General features: G+C 37.8%; 1 protein-coding gene across 22 annotated transcripts in view; it reads right to left on the bottom strand.

Moving 5' to 3' along the window:
- The window catches only part of fbrsl1 (fibrosin-like 1), a 297,792-nt gene that overhangs the window by 130,607 nt on the left and 146,005 nt on the right, over window positions 1-21,180 (bottom strand). For 15 of the 22 annotated variants that reach the window (XM_079607982.1, XM_079607980.1, XM_079607981.1 and 12 more), the window contains one exon: window positions 15,695-15,718. The exons of the other annotated variants lie outside the window; for them this stretch is intronic. In XM_079607982.1, the coding sequence (XP_079464108.1) occupies window positions 15,695-15,718 (24 nt within the window). The remainder of the gene's footprint in view (window positions 1-15,694; window positions 15,719-21,180) is intronic. 22 annotated transcript variants of the gene reach the window in all.

The following is a 21,180-nucleotide window of genomic DNA, read 5'->3' as shown; positions in this document are numbered from 1 at the left end:
CTGAGCAAAGCATTGAAGCCCTGACGTGAGTCATGTGAAAAGGCCTTAACACATGCCGGGACTGTTTTTTAAACTGGTAAACTGAACAGATCTCCAGCACTGAATTCATCCACTCACTTGGGGTCGATCTAGAATTGCCTCCCAACCTTAGATTATAAAACCGCTACATTGGACAGATTTCCTTTCTAAAGCTGAAAAAAAAAGGTCTTTGATCAGATCTACACCAAACACGTACCAAAAGGCCATGACCGAGTGGAAGAATTTTGGCTATATTGATCTTTATTTTCCAGTTTATTGCTGTGAAGCTGCTTTGAAACAATCTGTATTGTATAAAGCCCTTTATAAATAAAGGTGACTCGACTATAGCGGAGGGCTAGCCGCACACTGACTGCGCCATCCTGATAAATGGATTCCATCAGCTGTGGTGCGAAAGCCACAATTACAGGTTGTTGTAGCTGTTGTAGAAGAATAGGTGCTGTGGCTGAGGAGCACTGAAGCATGGTTGAGAGGAGCTAACGGGAGCTTCTTAAATAATTGCACCTTCCATTTCTCCTCCACCGTGGGCACGCATCAACTTGAAATTTTGTAATTATAGTAATTGTGAGCTCAACGAAGCAGCCCTCTAATACTCTCCTCACAGGAGTAAATACATGGTACGCCATTCCAAGTGGAGCCAGCCAAACACATCCTCGGCCAAAGCCACAATTTGAGAGCTCTATAGCTAATGGTGGAGCTAACAAGCACTAATGCCACATTGTCTGAAAGAAGAATCGTCACCCCTGCTAGAGTGGGTGCCTACTGCGATATTGAGTGTACTAGCGCACATGCCTGGTGTTCAAAATGACTGCTGCCATTTTGAGGCTGAAAGAATGTCAGCATGCAGGGATCAAAGAGGACGATTGCGATGAAATGTGGGGGAATTTGTGGCGGTGGGAGTATACGGAAAAATATCAGGCACCTAAGACGACACAAAATGGAAGACTTATTCTCACATACACACGCCTAGGCAGTTTCAGAGCGGAGAGAATGAAAGATGGATCAGTTACAGTCGGTGAATGTTAATTACGGTGGCAATGCGATAACGCGTTATTGCTTTCTTTCACGAGAGCCGTGCAAATTTATGAGACTTGAGTTCTGAAACAATGAAGCGTGGCACGGCATGTCAGTTCCCTCCACTCACCTCCCTTTGTCAGAATGATGGGGCAAATTAATTTCCCTTCAATATTTCCTCCTGACTGTGTCAGAAATGAGGCCTTGACCAATGAGCCTGCACCTTCCCTCCCTCCATTTTATATTCAGGTTATGCTGTGAATCTTAGATTTAAAATGGAGGCGCAGAGATCTTTATCTGCATATGACATTACGGCAACCAAGAACAGAAATAACATGAATAGAGACTAGGTATCTCGATCTAACATCTTTTTCTTCGATTTGGAGAAGTGAGACCTGTGAATAAGAGAAGTGCAACTTTAAATTTAAAAATGCTTGTCTAAAAATGAGCATACATTGCAGGTTTACACTTTACTGTCCCATGATTTTTCTTGAAAATACTGATCTTGCACTACACATTTTTGTCCAACACCCTCAAAAAAGAGAATGTAGCAAATTCTAGCTGCAATGAAACTAGACAGACAGATAGTCTTTTTGCACACAGCTTTGCAGCTCATGCATTCTGCTTCACACGGATCCTGACCGAGACGAAAACACAGGAATTTTCGCACATCAACCGATCACTTGTTTAGCGTTCATGTAAACACTACATTCAGATTCACCAATCAGAATGAATTCAGTCCGATTGAAACAAAAGGTGTGCATGCAAACATAATGAATGGCGACTATAGAAAGCAAAAGCCATATCCCGGACATTTTGGGCGATCTTGAAATCACGGACATGTCCAGGAGAGAGAGAACGTATGTGGTCACCATACTACTCAGCTTTCTCCACAGACAAAAAGCCTGTTAGCTTAGCTTAAAAAAAGATGGCTGACACTGTTTGTACATTATTTGATTGTACATCAAATTTTTGTATCATTGGAGGATTTTTTTCCAGACAAAAAATACAGAAATCTCTCGTTTTAAGGGGGACATGAGGGAGGGAAGCACAGTCATTCGAAAATACTACCGTGTTTCTACTAATACAAAGCTTAATGCTAATCGGTGAAGTATCCCTTTAAATAAACGCTTTGTTTATAATGAGGGCGTTTTAAGATATGAAACTTGCAGGATGTTTTAATTGGTACAAAGACCTATTGTACGTCAAAAGCTCAAGGAAAATGTGATTTCTCATGCCATGACCCCTTTAAATGTTCCAGTCATTCACTAGGAGTGAAAGTAAGAGCTGAAAAGATTTATCAAAAGTCACAGTAAAAGTGGCCAGCACTGAGCTGGGCCATATATCTGGGTTAATGGATGAGGGAAAAGCGATAAGCGCTAATACAAGAGATGCTTAAGACAATCCATGCCTCAAGATCAAGCCAAATCCCAAACCAGGACTTCAAAGCGTAAGTCCTGACCCTGACAAATTCAGCAGATCTACAAACACAGTCTGAAGGTTTTAACTCTGTTTAGACAACTATCTCCCAGGCCGCACCCTTAATCTTTCTCTACAGAAACATACAACAGCTATTATGAGATGAACTGGGTGCCATGGAATGTTACAACAGACAGACTGCCTAGAAAAACTTGAGACTGGTCCATTGCCTTTATTAATATATCTGACTGTTTGAACTGCTTCAAAAGCTCAACAGACCATATGTTAGAAGCCTAGAGCAGAGATGGACTATAATCCAACCAATTCAGGCTACATTTCTGGAACGGTCTATTCCAGCGCACATTTCTTGCTACATATTTGTATAGAAATAAATAGCCAAGCATTATTACAATCGGCTCGCAACATCAACAGAATGAAGGCTGTACTTAATGAACTTCACAGAGGGAATGCAAAAGAACTGAAGCCTAGAGCCAAAAGGCTAAACCCATAAATCTGCCTTCCAGGAAAGATCTGCCAAAACGCTCATCCAAAACAGATAAGATTCACAAGGGAGGGTATGAAGGCAGATCGCATCAGACTGTGGGAGCAGGAACTGTTCAAACTCAGCTCATATGTCAATAAAAACAGGTGTCAACCAGATTAGCTAAAATGCTAAGGGCTTGGCTAATCCTAGAAGAGATCAAGGAAAGATCAGTCATCACTAGCATGCTAATGATGTGAATGCTGACATAACCAAGCATCTACTCTGTGTTTTTTTGTTTTTTTTTGTGAGTCAAAACTGGGGCAGATTGAATTGTTATGACACATTATGACAAATATAAAGTTTTAAAAAAAGAACGCATTTGCATTCAGTCAACATGGTGCAACATAAATTAACATAACAATGAAGTATAAGTATATATTTTTTAGTATCCAATACAATGAGTGGCATATTTAAAGAAAAAGTTCACACAAAAGTTAAAGTTCTGTCAACATTTGCTCACCCACATGTTGTTCCCAAACCTGCACGACCATTATATATAGATATAATATGATAGAATGCTTCCATCTACAGTATATTCATTCATTTTCAGAATTGCATGGAAAAGAACGACCAGCATTGCATTTTAAATAGTACAGTTTTTGAATAATATGAGAGAGACTAAACAAACCGGGATGGGTGATCTTGTCAGATTCCCTGACAAGCCTAAGGTAAATCTCATAAACATTAGCATCGACTAAAATATGAGGATCAATCTTAAGGCGATTCAACGATCAGTGCAAGTGGGTTTGCTAACATGATTTTAGTCTGAGTCTCAGACTTCGTGTCAGACCACATATCTCATAATCAGTTTAGTCCAGAAATAATTTTAAAGTGCACTCTTTCCCAACTTGAACTTGAACATTTTTCAAGATAAACAATTTACACATCTGGTAAAATCTTCTCCAAAAAAAATAATCCACTCCAGAACCATCTCTACCATTCATACTAACCCACATCCAAAAGAGACTAGTATTCCTTGTCTGGAAAAATGGTAATAGTGTAATCTTATAAATATTCATACAAGAATACCCACTGATAACTCAGATTCTGTGAACTGAATCTGGGGCTCAATATCAGATCACTCTCATCCAGGGCAACTCTTGCAAATGAAATTATTACATTTTAATATTCTCTGCCTGAGTCTAACATGACTCAAACAAAATGAATATCCCACACATCAAAGTACAAACAATCTTGAGTAAGTGAATGAGTAAGTGAACTACTTATAATACTACATTTACATTTATGCAATTCGAACATTTTGTTATCCAAAGTGTCTTCCAGTACAAGGTACTGCATGCATTTGAACAGCTTTGTATGTTCCCTAGTATTCAAATCCATGACCTTGGTGTCACTAGTGCCATGCTCTAAAAAACAGTTGAGATGCTGAACTTAAACTACACAATGGGAATTTTCCATTTTCATTAATGAAAATGAGACTACGATGAATAGTTGAACAATCTGTTCAGTGGGTTGTAATGTAGTGTACCTTGATGCCAATCACTTAGCTGACGCATAACTGGAAATCCGACTTTGTCAAATATCTCTAGAATTCAATCTATACTCACGTTCGCAAAACTTCAAAAACATACAAATGAACATAGTGGCAATAAATACCAATAACTATTTTTTTCACACAAATTATAATTAATTATTACAGGGACATATTATTGATTAATAAAGCCTTTTTTATGCAATTTCTTGCACTACGTTATGACTTATGTTATGATTCTTCAACTAATGCAATTTAGAGATTTGGATCACATAACCAGGTTCATATGTGGCTTTTCTGAAATAGTAAACTTGTAAAATACTAAACTGTAGAAGAAAGTTAAATGGCATGATTTGCTTCAGCAAATGTTTTTTTATATCTCACGTTTGCTTTTGTTAACGCAGTTAGCGTTCTTGCGTTATGTAGTTAAGGTGGTATGCTATTTTAAAACACGATAGAGCATTAACCTTTTAGCACCACTCACACAGACATTTATTTTACAAAGTTCTGCCAAACATACAACAACCAACATAATAGAACGTTGCATTCATCCGTTTTAGATAAAACTGAACACACTTTAGTGCCACTCACTGGACATTTCACTTTGAAAGGGTTGCGAAACCTGCAAAAGCACAGGCACGTTTTTCCAGTGAGACTAGGTTAAAAATATAACACATGACATCTACCCCTAATTAGGGTGTTCACACTTGTAGTTCGGTTCGCTTGGTTCGGACAAAAAACAAACAAACAAAAAAAACATTTAATCCTGGTCTGCTCTGTTTAGCGTTCACATTGGCATTTTAATACCGAACCTAAAGGTATAGGGATATGTTCACACAACCTGATTGGTCGGCTTTTATTATGTTCATTTTGTGACAGAATTTACCGGACATTCAAAACAATGCTGTGTGCTGGGATTAATGCACTCGTTGTATGTATGTAGCCTACATGATGGTATTTTTACCAGCTGACAACTCGTGCAGAGCTTGTGTGAAGGAGTCAAAACATTGACAAGATTCCCTCCGCTCCGTCACACACACACAAACGAAGATCTGCTGCGTGCCGTGGAGGTTCTGATATCTGTACCGAACTGTGATGGGCAAACTCGCGACTGAAAACAAACAAAAAAACCCCCAAACAAACAGGTATGCTTGAGCATTCAGTCCTTTTATGGTCACAGCTTGTGATATCAGGTCCCGTTTTTGGTTTGTTTACATGTATTTGGTCCGTGTTGCGTTATTTCATTCGAACAGCACCAGAGTTCGTTTGGAAGTGGACCGAGACCCATCTTATCAGCGGTCTCGGTCCACTTGTTCGGTGCGGCAGCGTTCACACGTTTAAATGAACCGCACTAACCGAACAATCGCACCAGAGTTCGTTTTAAAGTCCCCGTGAACCGGAAGTTGCAAACGACTTTTCTCAAGTGTTGTGACGCATTTCCGAGTGAAACGGAATATTAAACAGAGGGCAGGGTTTTACTTTAGCGCTCCTCCTCTCGCCCATAGCAGATTAACGGTTTGAGGGGAGTGGTTAAGCGATTAACCAACCCAAGCCGTCAAGCCTACAGTATGTCATCAGAAAAAGAACCATTCCAGACCCGGAAGTAACTTTTCAGACTTTGATTAAAGATAACTTCGGCAAAAAAAAAATTCCGTGTATTAACTTGCACGGATTAATTGTTCACCACAAGACTAGTAATATCCGTTAACAAAGTAAATAGGGTCAATTTTGATTTCATGCCGACTTTAATCGAACCAAACATGACAAGAGTGAACACACCCTAAAAGATTGAAAAAGAAAACATGATCACACTAGATGATCAATAACACTGCCTGAATTCAAAGAAACATTTTCAGTTACAATTGTCACTTGTCTAAATATCAATAGTGTTTTTAGAGAATGTACAAAAAAATAATTGAAAGGGGGAGGGGACTGGAAAAAAACACAATTATAAAGCTTCATTTCTTTAGAGAACCATAAAGTTCTCTCCCTGTAGAGCGTCTGAGCGCAAATCAATTTCTTTCAGTCGATTACAAGCACCGAGGTTCTAACCTTCATTTGTGAGTCTAATACTCCGACAGTTATGTAGAACACATACCAATTAAGCAATTCTGCTCAAATAAGAGGGCTGTGAACTGACGTGATTATGGAGGCCAAGCCCCAGGGGACTCTGGGTTATCGGCTCAGGAGCAGAAAAGTGAGCAAGAGAGAAAGAGAGAGAGCAAGGGGAGCATGAACAGGGAATAAGAAGAGACAGAGGAGGAGAGGAAAAGTCATTTATTAAGTCTAATACTGTGCGAAACGTTCCCGTGGTAATGAGAAGGGCAGATTGTGGTAATGTTGGGAGCGGAGCAGAAAAGGTCAATCTATATCCGTTTCTGCCCACAGGAGCCATGTTGATGAGCAAAACGTGCATGCTCACCCATAACATCCCTTAGACTTTCAATTAGAGAAAGATTTAGGGTCTACCTGTTTGCTTCCATGTGCTTGTATCCATCTTTTTTTAACATAAGAGCAGGTGCAGCTATTTTACACCTGCAAGGCTTCTAATGTCAATAACCCTCTCCAGGTATTTTACACTTCTATGGTGCAATCAGAAATTTACATTTGTAGTTCTTGCAGTTTTTATACAGCATATGCTATCAAACAGAAGAACAACATACTTGCATAAACCCCTGCATGAAATATGCACGCTTCAGCTGCATTTGAATCTAGTAAGCAGAATCTACATTGCAATTCAAAACACTAGAAGCCCAATGCATATGAGAGAATGTCAAGACAATGACTTTTTTTTTTTTTTTTTTTTTTAAATAAATTGCCGAAGCACCAAAAAACACCCCAGCACACTGTGTGAATGCTACTCCTACCTTTCTTTCTTTCAATCTCAGTCTCAATCTACATGTACAAAAACAGAAATGTATATTAATTCCTGACAGTGCACGACAAGATGCGTAATGTAAACCATGGGCTTGCTATGTGTTTCTATGGCAACATTGCCAATGCTATGGCAATCCATGCATTGTAGTGTCCTTGTAGGTAGGATGCCAGCAGTGTTGCTCATACAGATCTGCTAAGCTCTGCTGTCCTTATGTTAACATTTATGAAAAATCTAAAATAGATGACAACAACGGTGGCCGAGAGAGCTCAACGTGCAGCAACTGAAGAAAACGCATGCAAATAGAAAAAACACTTAGCAAATTAAGAAAACATCAGTTTGACAACATATGCTGCAAATAAACAACGCAACCAAATACAGAATTGCGCTGCAAATGAAGAAAACGCATGCAAATAGCACATGCAAAACTGTCACACAGATTGGCTACAATGCATAGCAACGGCAGTGAAGAAATAAAAATACACATGTGCGCACGCATGCACATACGATGTAAAAAAAAAAAGCATCAATAGAGGCATTCACAGATAAAAGTGTTTAAAAGTGCCGATAAATAAATTCCTTGCTAAGAATTTTGGTTTGTAGTTAACATTTCAAACTGGATGACCATTAACACAAGTTTTAGGCCAAACGGAGGGGAAAAAACCTGAAAGAAACTGCCGTTAGTTCCGCCTAACCTCCCGAAGTAAAACGCTATTGCATTCAGTTAAAGCGGTTGCCAAAATTTTCCATTTTTCCCATTATGCTGTTTAAAGAGTAGACAGTACGATACCATTTTCAGTGATAAACCTACTTTTACAATAGCGGTTTTGTTAATAACCCTCTGTTGATCAGACTTTCCGTGGGCGGGGCCGCAGGGATTAAAAAAATGCTGTTACACTTTAATCATAAACTCACTTAAATGATCAATTTCAACTTATATCTTAAGCTATTTTGAACCCCAAGTAAATCTATCACTTTTTGCAGTGCAGCCTTAATGTACTGAGTCCTATTTCCTATTGGCTAGTTTAACTTTTGTTCTCATTTGTCATTTATATCCATGTGTCTGCCATGTGAAGCAAAAACTTGTAAAGCCTAGAATGTCCTTAAGTCAAACGCGGATACATTTTAAAATGCTGCTCGTAAAATGTGGGATAATGATCACGCTGTAAAATTTTACTAGTGATGTTATGTGTAGAACATTCTATTTTCGCTATGCCTACATCAGAGGAACTGATTTCTGCTCCTGGGCATCTATATTCAAGCACAGTTTAGCTCTAGCTCAAGTCAAACTCTCTTAAATCAGCAAATCAAGAGTCATATTGCATTCAGAAGTTCCCAAAGTAGGAGCTTTGAAGGTTTAAAGGGTGTAGGGGTTGAAAATATTGGTCATTTTTAAACATACTTTGATGCCAACTTACCAATCCATTTTAGTTCGCAATGTTAATTTCAAAGGGACTTTTAAAGCAATTTTAATACTGTGTATTTGAGAAATTAATTTTGAGAATTGTTTGCAATGGTCGCTTATGCAGGCATCATTAAGACAGTTTGGATGGGACTGTTCAGAATGAAATAGCATACTACTAAGTGAATAATGAAATATGTAGTGTATACTACCTAGTACCCACTGTTGAAACAGTCAGCATTATGCAACCAACAGTGCTGTGCTACATTGTTGTCACATGACCTTATGTTGAGACTGGTGTAGTTTATAACTTAATACAAAATTGTATTCAGTTTTTTTGTAAAAAATATTCACTTTTGGCAAAAAAGATGCAACAAATGTGACACTGGAAATAGAACATTTGAATGCAATGCATTCGAGGATACTAAATGCTACGTCATATACGGCACATTTTGGTATCCATGTATTTTATTAAGAAAATTTAAATACTGCATATATACTGTAGTTATTCTGAAATAGTATGCTATTCGGAACATAGCAAGTTCTTTTGGATTACTTGAACATTACTAGCATGTCTGTTTGAGCAGGATTTGAAATAAACTAAGGAGCAGAAGTGAGCACTCTTGACCGAGATGTCGATGAGGTCACATGTATCTCCAAGCGCCTTAGAACAGATGCACATAATCTTATATGGATTCATAACCACCCCCATCCAAGCATCTCTAAAACAAGCGCGGAAGGTGGAGAATGTAAGACGATGCTGGGATATTAAAAGCAAATAACAGAAGTCAAGGGAGAGTGAAAAACAAAGCAGAGCACTAATTAGCCAATTAACAAGCAATTAAACTCCTGGAGCCTAATGGCCTGTTGTCTGGTTCATTAATGGAACCCGTTAGACTGACAACCCAGTCGCAGTAAAGGCTGTACAGCAGGAGACCGGGAATGAGAGCGGTACACAAAGAGACAAAGGCTATGTTCAGAATGGAATAGAATATACAGTACTGCTAAATACTAGGCAGTATACACCGTTTACTGTGAAAATACACTACCACAGAAAAGCATGTGGTTGATGTTTGTTTCAAATGAAAAAAGTGTCTTATGCTCAACAAAGCTGTATTTGTGCAAATTTTTTTTTTTTTTTTTTACAATTTAAAATAATTGCTTACTACTTTTTATTAGGATATTTTACAATCTAATTAATTCCTGTGATGTCAAAGTCGAATTTTCAGAATCATTACTCCAGACACACATACAGACATGCATATATATATTTATATATAAACGTAAATAAAAACTCACATAGGGAAAGATAAATTACATTACATTACAGTACATTTTCGATTGATTTGAACCTGCAGGTCATCACACCGATGCATGAGGGGAAAATTAAAAAAACAACTGTTAATGAATCACACTCCATGTATTAATTCCATTCCTATTTACGTTATTCTTTTAATTTACATACTTTTTGGTTTATTAAATACACTTTGCAGGGCTTCCAAATCCTAAAAGTAAATAGGGAAGGAACGCAAACACAGTCCATTAAAAGAGCCCAGCAGTCCCTAATTAAAGATAGCATATTGCGCTAATACATGCTAATGGAATGTGAGCTAATATTTGATGGTTCCACACTGTCAGAGTCTGTATTTATTAGCCATAGACGAGTGAAATATCTCTTCATGAAAATGCATGCGAGGCAAGAAAACAAGAACTTGCAGGTTTTGCAATCCGTAGAAATGAGCTATGCTTAAAAATGCCTTTTCAACTTCCAGCTTTATTAGCTTTTGACTAATTTCCTTGCCTAATTATATCCTCTTTGAGGAAAATTTCAGAGCTATTAATAATGTACTTGGAGTAATTAGCAACATAAATATTTATAATGAACTGGATTAGCCATGCACTCTCTTCTCTCTCTGTGTGTGCGTGCGTGTGTGTGTGTGTGTGTGTGTGTGTGTGTGTGTGTGTGTGTGTGTGTGTGTGTGTGTGTGTGTGTGTGTGTGTGTGTGTGTGTGTGTGTGTCAAGATATACAGCCATAAGTATTAAAGGAGCTCCATTTAAGCTATTAAACAATTACACTGTTTTGTTTTGGAGTACAAAAAGTACCAAAAGTACTATAGTATTACCATGTTTTTGGACATGACACATATTTTGGAAGTTTGGATATGGATTGCCATTAATAAACCACAAAATATATCTTTCAGTGCCATGGTATATTTCAAAGTACTTTTTTGTAAGGGTAGTTATTCTGTACCATGGTATATCCCTTAAAAAAGTACCATGGTACATTTATGTTATCAGATGCCAAATAAATCTACAATAGTAAAATTCCACAATACTGATATTTGTGTGTCATGGTATTTACATCCCTAAAACTACCATGATATGTTGGGTGATTGGTGGCAGGTAAACAACAGGGTAAATTATTTTTCATATTTAAAAATACCAGTCTGTGGTACACCCCTTAAAACCGTAGTGGTGGTACCATGGTACAGTCATGGCATCAGATAGTAATACAGTGTTATGGTCATTTCAAATGTATCGCATACCAAAAAGGACTAAAGGTACCATGGTATTTTGAAGATGTAACAGTACTACCATAGAGTTCATGGATGAGTACATGGAGTATCATGTAAATACTGTGGTACACACATTTCAGTACCATGGTATATGTCTGATTATCCGGTTTATTTATTATTAAGAAATTCTATTTTATAGTACTATGAAACTGTGGTATCAAATCAATTTAATATTTCTATAAGAATTATAAACGATGCAACGTCTTCCAAGAAACAAACAAACAAACAAACAAACCAGTCATAATGCAGTCATTCTCTCCTGAAAAGATTTACAACTGTGCCATAATAAAGTTTCTAGATAGTTAATTTGCGGTAAATCATAACTACACCTGTGTGGTCACAGTTAGCGCCAGTGGTGATTTTACCTGACAAAATCTCATCAGTCATTAGCATTAAGCTCCGTCCCTGTGCTGAAAGGCTACAGACCTCCGACTGAACTGAGCCAGATGGAGGGCCCATTAAGAATTAATTGACTTGTCAAGCGGTCAGACCGTTCTGTGGTGGAGACAGAAATAATTGCAGATGGGAAGTGAAAAGGGCTGTGACGCCCAGCGGGCGGCCGTGGTCTCACACAGAGCACGTCTTCTACGTGTTCAGCCGAACATGCCTCCTGGCCCGTCTGTCTCGCCCTTCTCTCGTTCACTCTCTCTGACCAGTGCTAATTACAACGCCCTCAGAATGTGCTACACTAAAAGGTCAATGCAAGTGGCAAGCCGACATTAAATATCAAAGTAATCTCCTTCTAAACCGACACGCACAGCGAGGGAGGGCCGTTACTGCTGTCGAGCCGTGTTAATCTGTTCAAGTCTGAGGTTATCTTGAGTCACGCGGATGATGTTTACTTTGAAGACGCCACCAAAGGGAACAATCGCAAAATCTCCAAGAACATCGCTCTGAGAGTAATAAAAACGTAAGAAGATGCACTGCATTGAATGGTATTGAATTGATCACACAAAAGAACGGTCATATTTTCATAATAACGTTGGTAACGTCGAAAGAACAACAGTCTTCATCATTGATCCATTAAAAAATTCTCAAATGACCTGTTATCGGATATACGAATTAAGTAATACCTTGGGAAATAACCGTCAACACTGCCTTTGATTCATGCAGACCAGATCAAGACCAACAGAACATTTTGTCTAAAAGAGCAAAAAAAAAGTTCTGGGATTATAAGGCAAATACGAACCTGTGGAAATCACATAAAGGGCTGTTGGGTAACTTGCATGTTTGGATATGTCTTAAAAGACTCATAAATGTGTAACATTTTGCAACCCTGAAAGATAGATAGAGATCTTTCACAACTGTATTTACTGATCAAACAAAGAGATAAATGTGCTAAAATAACTCATGACAACTGTGACATTGTGTACTTATTACCCCCTAACCCTACCACTAAACACAACTCTCACAGAAAACTTACCGCATTAAAAACAAACAAATAAACTAATAAATAAATGGTATGATTTATAAGCGAGTTTCTTCATGGGAACCAAAAAATTTGGTCATAAGATAAAAAAATATCTTGTATTATTATTCCACAATGTAGGAAATACCTGAACCGTACTTTAAATAACATAAAAAATACTGTCAGAGATATCTGCTGTTGTTCATAAATACCAGTAGTGATGTTGTACAATGAGGATGTTGTCATGTTGCAGGAAATAGAGTCATTGGTGTCCTAATGTGTAGTGAGCAATCTTCCTTACTGTCCTTACCAGTGCGCGAATCCACGTACACCATACACTGATTCACGACCAACGAAGCTAGAGACTGTAGGGACTCACTTAGTTCAGTTCATAAAGCTCTCAACCAAATGAGCTGATGATCTGAATCAGGTGTGTTAAATAAGAGAGACATAAAAAAAAAACATGCAGAGCAGTGGGTCCCTAGGACCAGGATTGAAAACCACTGCTCTATACACATGGAAACAAGTTTATAGATTAGCTAAACAGGTCTAGATAAATAGGGTATTGAAGAAGTGTTTGGTTTTTAATCTATATAATCTATAATAGTGATGAACACAAATCAATGAGAGAGTGCAATAATATCCATGCTTTGCTAAGCACACTGTAATGTCTACTGCTGGGATCTAAGGTACTAGGTTTTGCAAATCATCAATGCTTTCATACAAGACCGCTTATTATGACAAAATGAAATGTGTGCACTTGCAGTGACCAAAAAAAGGAAAAACAAGAAACGATAACCTTATTTCATCCCTTTCTCCTAACACTAGCCCCCTCCTGTTTTTGTAGATGCCGTTATTGCTTTTCCCCCAAATGAATTGCTAAATGTTAAGATTTGCATTACAATCTGGCAACCCTCTCCTTCTAAAGCGATAACAACCTGTTTCCCCCCCAGCACCGACTCTCATTCAACAGCCAGCTCTGTTTTGTAGAGCTGCAAGGCCCTGCAACAATGTAATTGCGGTTTCCCTCTCCATCATTATGGGGGAAGCTTTTGGCGGCCTGTTTACAAGCTAAATAAATAGCTACACAAAACATCTGGAGCTACAGAAGAGGCCTTGAGTGGGCTCTTCACAGAACCTCAAGAGCGTACGCAAAGCAGCAGCGAGAAAGAGCTCTGGGTCTTGAGGGTTAACCCTTTGAGACAGCATAAAAAAACACAACACCACCAAAACCACTTTAATTATCTTAAAAAAGAGGGGGAGAAGAAAAGAGGATTAGGGCACTGGAGTTGCACGAGTTTGCTTGAGAAACATTTAGCGCAGGGTCGTAACTATCTGGCTACCATTTTTTAATCAAGTCTTTTATTATTTTTCCTGCTATTCATGAGAAAATAAATAGTGATTTTCACTCGCCACATACACTCCTGGGCAATAAATAAATAAATGGGCCAAGCCAAAAATGGCAAAACATTTAGGTGTCTTTCTTAACCATTTCATTCACATATTACCGGTCAGTAAAAAATATCTGGAATTGCACATATACTGTAAAGTAACTTAGCATACATTAGCCTTCCCCAACTTGCAGACAGCTTTTTACAGGAAGAAGAGTCAGAGTTGTTCCACTTAATATAAATGGCTTCAAGCTGTTCATTAGTAGTTGAAAAATGTCTTACAGTTTGAGTTTAATCTGAGACCAAATATTCACTATCGGGTTCAAATCTGGACTTTGACCAGATCAAAACATGAGCCTGATGGACTTGTTCTCAAGCCACTTCTTGGTTGTCTTTTTGTCCATTTTGGCAGGAGCATTGTCTTGTTGAAAAATAACACCTGATCATTCCTCTTTAGATAACAACTTTTCATAGGAAGCAAGCTAGCAATATTCTCCTGATCTCCAAAGCATTAAATGTCTTTCCACAGTGAAGTAGCTTATCAATACCAGTAGCTAAAAAGGCTTCCCACACAATGACACTCTTCCCCCATTCTTCACTGTGATAGAGATGCCTTTATTATTATATTTCTCAGATGCTTTCTTTTGAAGACACCGCTTTGGAGTAGAACCATGTAACTCGTGTTTCATTATGATTCATCACTTCACACACAAACTTCCCATATTCTGCCCAAAACTTTATTCAGTCTTTGATGTTTTTCTGAGACAGCAATGGCTTTTTAAGTAGTACATTTGCTTAAACTTTGCTAATTTCCTGACCAATAATTTGCGGTTTAGACAATTAAAAGCATTTTTTTTGTACATTTAAAAGAAACATTGCTCCATCATATTGTGTTACTGTATGGACAACTGTCATACATAAACATTACAGACCTGATAAGAGATGGAGGTGGAACTTTTCAATAAAGCTGAAAGAACGTCAATAAAAGGGAGCTAGCGTCATGTTACAAGAAATTCTCAGCAAAGAAGCCATAAAAATGGACGCAAAGCCACACAGTCTTGTAAAATTAACATTATGTTTGACATCTTATGGTTGATTATTTAAATATTTGGAAACCACCTGAAAGTTCAAATAAATGCAAATGCCCAGTGTCCGGCCTTTATCCTACACCAGTCCCACACCACACAACTACACCATACAAACAATATACATACAATCACAGCTACCAAGATCGTTGAATACACCAACATCTCTTTTATTATAAACTGTATAATGCTGTAGCACTGACTCCGGCACATACTATACTATACTGTACCTTATGAGCCAGAAAAACAAGCACAACCATTTTTTTGCCTTTTTGCGGTAGTTCTGTATTTCTATGGCGAAGAGTAATTAGCTGATGAAGTGGATGTGTATTGTAGAGTTTACAAAAGTTATCGTGAGAATTGAAATGTTTGAAGCAGATGTCATAACAAATGTCTGTAGACTGGGAAGATTTTAAAAAGAGCGGTTCATTCATAAAACGTAAGATCTTACCTTCATGCTGTGGAAATTTACAAACTGCAAGACAGAACACAACAAATATAATGAGCCTCATATACATGGTGACATTTTTGCAGTGGAAAAAATTGCAATGACTTGTTTTAAATCCCTACACCGATACCAGGGTTAGACAAAACTTCAGAATTTAAAAATTGGCTCTTTTTTTAAATCATGATTTAGCACTTTACTAGAATTTTAGGAAGATGGTATACAAAACTGCAATTCAACTAAATTCAACACAGGTAATACATTTTGGTAAATGTTCTTGGAAATATTGTATAAGAATACGTGTTCTTCTGTGTTCTGGTCCACAAAAGTTAAATTATTAAATATAATACAATTTCTAAACTAAATACAAATTTGCACAGGCATTTCAAACATATTCTGAGGCCTACATACAGTACCTTCAAATGCATGGCTTTTTTTAAAAAAACGTAGGCTTTTTGCAAGTCAACATTCAAAGCTTGTCTTGACAAACTTTGCTTTTCTAGTTTTCGATCACAGTAACAACAATTTATTTGAATTTCAATTATTTTATTTCTACCTCCTTGCATTCAAATGGCAATTGTGCTTACGGTTTGCTTTGAATTCAGGAATTTAAAAGATATTCTCTCAATTCAACACAACCCCGACCAGTACTAATACGTGTGATTTCTGGTTCCCTTTTTCCGCAAAACTGACTCCTCTGTGTGGAGTCTATCGGAACGAGGTTATCAAAACTTCACACGGTGGCTTAAGTTGCAAATGTGACCATGATAAAAGCCAAGCCAAAACAGTCTTAACACAGCCCTCAGAAGTGCCCTCACGTCAATATTTATAAAACACAACCTCAGGTTTACTGCTGCTCCATGCCAGCGGCCTTAATGTAATGATATGGTGGAATATTCTAAAATACTGGCAGATGTGTTCCTTGGAGTTTCAAACCACAAATCTCTCCATCTCAAGTGGAGCAGAAGCCATACAAGCCTCACAGAGAATAGAGGTTGTGTAAATATTGGGAAAACACCAAGACTAAAGGAGCGTAATAACTCCTTTGGTAATATTTCATGTCTTAAGTTCCAACACAAAATAAGCCAAGAGAAACCCAGCAGTCCACATGTCGTTTTAACCACATAGGGCTCATCCATACATAAAATATGAGAATCCCTATTCCCACATGACTCCACATTTACCACTCCCATAAATTTCCTTTCCCTCAAGAAATACTTTGTTTCTACTCTTGGGCATTGAGTTGTACTTGAGATATGTTGCTGAATTATGGTGAAAGTATCAGATGGCATTACATGATATAATGAGAAAATAACTCAAAGAAAACATGATAAATTCCACTCGAAACATATTGCCTATTAGGATTCAAGGATGTGTTTTTGGACTATCTAAGCTCACAAAAGTCCCTAATGTGGGGGCAACTCAAGTGTTGGAACAATTTCACAACAAATACATTAAAGTCTTGACTTCACAGCAAGTGACCCATTAGACAACAGGCTTCATGACGTGTAAATGTGGACAGTCATGTGTAACTCTATGGCTTGGATTACATTTTATTAGCATTTTTACTTAGCAATTTCTAGTTTAAGAAATATTTACAATGCACTATATTATGCAATATATAAATTGTGACTTTTCTATTTTTAATTTATTTTTCCATGATTTTCCTGAGTTTTGAAACTTACAGTATGTTTTCTTAGTATTAAACTATACATTTCCGAACAGGAAAGGCATGAAAATAAAAAAAATAAAACCTAAAAGTAATAGAAAAGTTCAGTGAAATAGGCAGCTGAATGTTTTGAATGTGCACGCACACAGCTATTCATTTAAATGTATTCATTATAGTTGTATGTAGAATTATGGTAAATAATATGAGTGTACAATAATGTATTTTGTTAAATTAAATTGTTTTATCTCCACAAAGCTTTGCTCTCATTACCTGTCTTGTATTTTTTAAATCCACCAAATGGTATGCAAATATACACTCTTTTTCCTTTAAACCCATTATCTAAATATATATATATATATATATATTTCATAAAATATGTAATCCACATTTTAGTTTAAGGTAATACATACGACTCATGCATGAATTCTTATTACCAATACATGCTGTAAAGAAGTTATGAGGTAACGAATAAGCAAATATGATGCACACCACAATGCTCTTTAAAAAAAAGACACGTATTACTTATTGATTGCATCTTATGTAAACAAACCCTGCGTTAAAGACGAATGGCTTTGTAAACGGAACATGAGAAAGACAAAGAGAATTCACACTTGAGTCAACCAATGTTTACACTAACATTTCTGGTTACCAGCCAAGAGCTACCAAGAAATTCTAAAGAAACTGATAAAAAAAAAAAAAAGTCCACGTCACGTGTCATAGTTCCTGTACTAAACATTCCAGCCAGGAGCCATTATAATGTTAGAATGGCAAACTCAGAAATATGATAGTGATCTTTCCTCTCCAATCTCACTGGGGTCTTGATGGATTAAACAAGGCAAACGTGATAAAGAGGGAGGAAGGCAGGCAGGATGAGATGAGAACAGAATTAAGTGCCAGGTGAAAATATGAAACCCATCCCGCAAGCGAAAGAACGATCATCTTTCATGTCTATACCGAAAGGTCAATGGTGTGATCCTGCTGTCCGGGCCAGCAGCCAATCCCTTCACACCTAATGCCACACACACACACATACGCACGCTGCTGCCGCAGAGAGTTACAACAGCTGTTAAGTGTGCATAATGAATGCTGTAAACCCAAGCAGTAAAACCAGGCACGCCGCCCAGGGCGGATGAGAGAGACGACACCAAATCCTAGATCAAATTCTAAACGGAACATTAGAACTGAAGCAGAGGGCATTTAAAGAATCTTAATGAAGTAACAACTGCACAGGGAGTCAAAGCGCTGGCTAGTTCTAATAATACAATGTTATTTACATTACTCTTATTCCATCCACTTATCACATTCTGGTCAACAGAGGCATTCAACTAAGTACTGATCTGAACTCAGGAAAACGTACCTGAATGTGTTCCTCATTCTTACTTTCAAAAGTACAAAGTTGTCATCCAAACAAGTGACAATGAAAAGAAATGCCATGCAGTAATTATTAATATACTGTCTTTACTTGCCTTATTGTGAACCATTTATTGATGGTATTATACCAAAATGTTCTCTGTTGACCTTTCTATTCATCAAAGAATCCTGAAAAAAAGATTTCAGTTTCCACAAAAATATTATAATGAGAATCAATTATACTTGATAATGAGAAACGTTTCTTGAGCAGCAAATCAGCATATTAGAATGAGCATGTATGAAAGAGACGCATAAAAAAATGGTAAAAGTATAAAGGTAATGACTTGCCCTAGTCCTAGCCCTAGTATATTGAATCCCAATAGATAAAATCATGATAAAAAAAACATAAAAACTCTACAAGATGAATATCCTAATTCCCTGAGTGTGAAATATGTCATATTATGGAAGTAAAATGGTTGGAAGTGCCATTGCATGATTAAATAAAGACATTTATTTTTATGTTTATGTTTGTTTATATAGTTATGCACTAAGCAGGCATCTATCAGTGTGAATATAGCACCACTCTTCATATCCTGTTCTCCCAGCTTCAGCCCTCATTGCACTATAATTCCTGATGTGTCCTACAGACATCTCACTGAACATCATTAACAAGCTCTCATATTTCAGAAAAGTATGGCCAGCAGTAACTGGCATAGTAAAAATCAACCGTAGTGACCTTGCTGTGACGGACACCTGGTTTTATTCTCCTGAGGGCGGCTTTAGCTCTTTGCAGTAGCTGCAGTGGCCCCTCTCTCTCCTTCTCATGTTCTTTTAAAAGTAGCATATATACTGGAGTAGTCAACTTAAGAGTAGCATTTAATTAATGGAAAGTAAGCATGCGTTTTATAGAGCTGTGTGTCAGGGCGAGTGATAGAGTGATTAAGTGGAAATGAAGTCTGCCTACGAGAGGACATAAATCTAAAGGAGACTACACTTAACCTCCAAGCCACTGTAAAAGACACCAAAAGAATTACTTGAAGGAAGAAACAGCCAATTGCTCCGCTGTGTAAAAACACCTGATAAAATGTGACACCTCAACTAAACAGCTCCCACATGTGTAAACCCATAAAAAGTGTTATTTGACTAACCAGAAACATGAAATTCCCCAAAATATACTAGTCATTTGTTTGAGTGCTGTGAATCAAAAGTAGTCAGCCAAAAATCAAAAGAAAAGATGAAACCTATCCTAAGAATTTTTGGATTGTGAAGATATATTTTCAGGATATATTTGTCCTACTTTGTGTACGTTAAGAGTATATAGTTAATCATATTCGAACAAGGCATCATATTTAGTTCTGGGTAGATTAGATGGTAAGCAAACAATTCTTGGTTGGGAGGGACTTCTCGTTTTCATAACAATGAAGGCTATCCCGCCTGATCCAAGCCACCAGAAGGTATACTGTGGCACAAGTCACAAAAGATTTTACCGGTAATTATGGTTATGGGATGAATGTGTCACAACACACAGTAAATCACACTCTGCTGCGTATGGGGCTGTGTAGCTGGTCAGAGTCCCTATGATGACCCCTGTCCACCGTCGAAAGCACCTACAATAGGAAATTGGAAGTCGGAAATGGACCTTGGAGCAGTGAAAGAAGGTCTCCTGGTCAGACAAGTCCCGTTTTCTTTTACATCACGTGGACGGCCATGTATGTGAGCGGCGTTTACCTGGAGAAAAGATGGCAACCAGGATGCACTGTGGGACGACAACAAGCCGTTGGAAGGAGGCAGTGTAATGCTCAGGGCAATGTTCTGCTGAGAGACCCTGGGCCCGTCCATTAGTGTGGATGTAAATTTGACACGTGCCACCTTAGCATTGTTCAGAACCAGGTAAACCCCTTCATGACAATAGTGTTACCTAGTTGAAGAGGCCACTTTCAGAAAGTAGCACACATTGTTCAGGAATGGTTTGAGGAACATAATGAAGGGGTTCAAGGTGTTACCCTGACCTCCAAATTCGCCAGATCTGAACCCAATCGAGCATCTGTGGGATACCAACAAGCTTGATCCATTGTGGTTCCACCTTGTAACTTGAATGATCTGTTGCTAACGTCGTGGTGCTAGACACCACAGGACAACTTCAGGGGTCTTGTAGAATCAATAGGGGATTTCGCACCGCAGGAACTGAAACGATTTTAGTTCTAGGAACTTCTTTTGGAGGAACTAATTTAGCTCCTACTTCTGAGTAGGGTATAAACCAGCACTATTGGAACTACCAGTAAAGTAAGTGTACACTGATTGGCCGAACGCATGCAAAAGACCAGCACCCGCCATTTTTTAAAAAGCTGTGTAAACACAGATTATTGCCTATATATTTACTCAAAAACTAAAATATATGGAAAACAGTGAGAAATGGACCTCTTAACCTTTATGCTAAGGAGAAAATCCAACGCAACTTTAGGGGACCAAGAGA

This window comes from Phoxinus phoxinus (genome assembly GCF_949152265.1).
Source record: "Phoxinus phoxinus genome assembly, chromosome: 3".
Classification (NCBI taxonomy): domain Eukaryota; kingdom Metazoa; phylum Chordata; class Actinopteri; order Cypriniformes; family Leuciscidae; genus Phoxinus; species Phoxinus phoxinus.
Note: the sequence above shows the minus strand (reverse complement) of the source record. Positions and strands in the feature narration are given on the sequence as shown.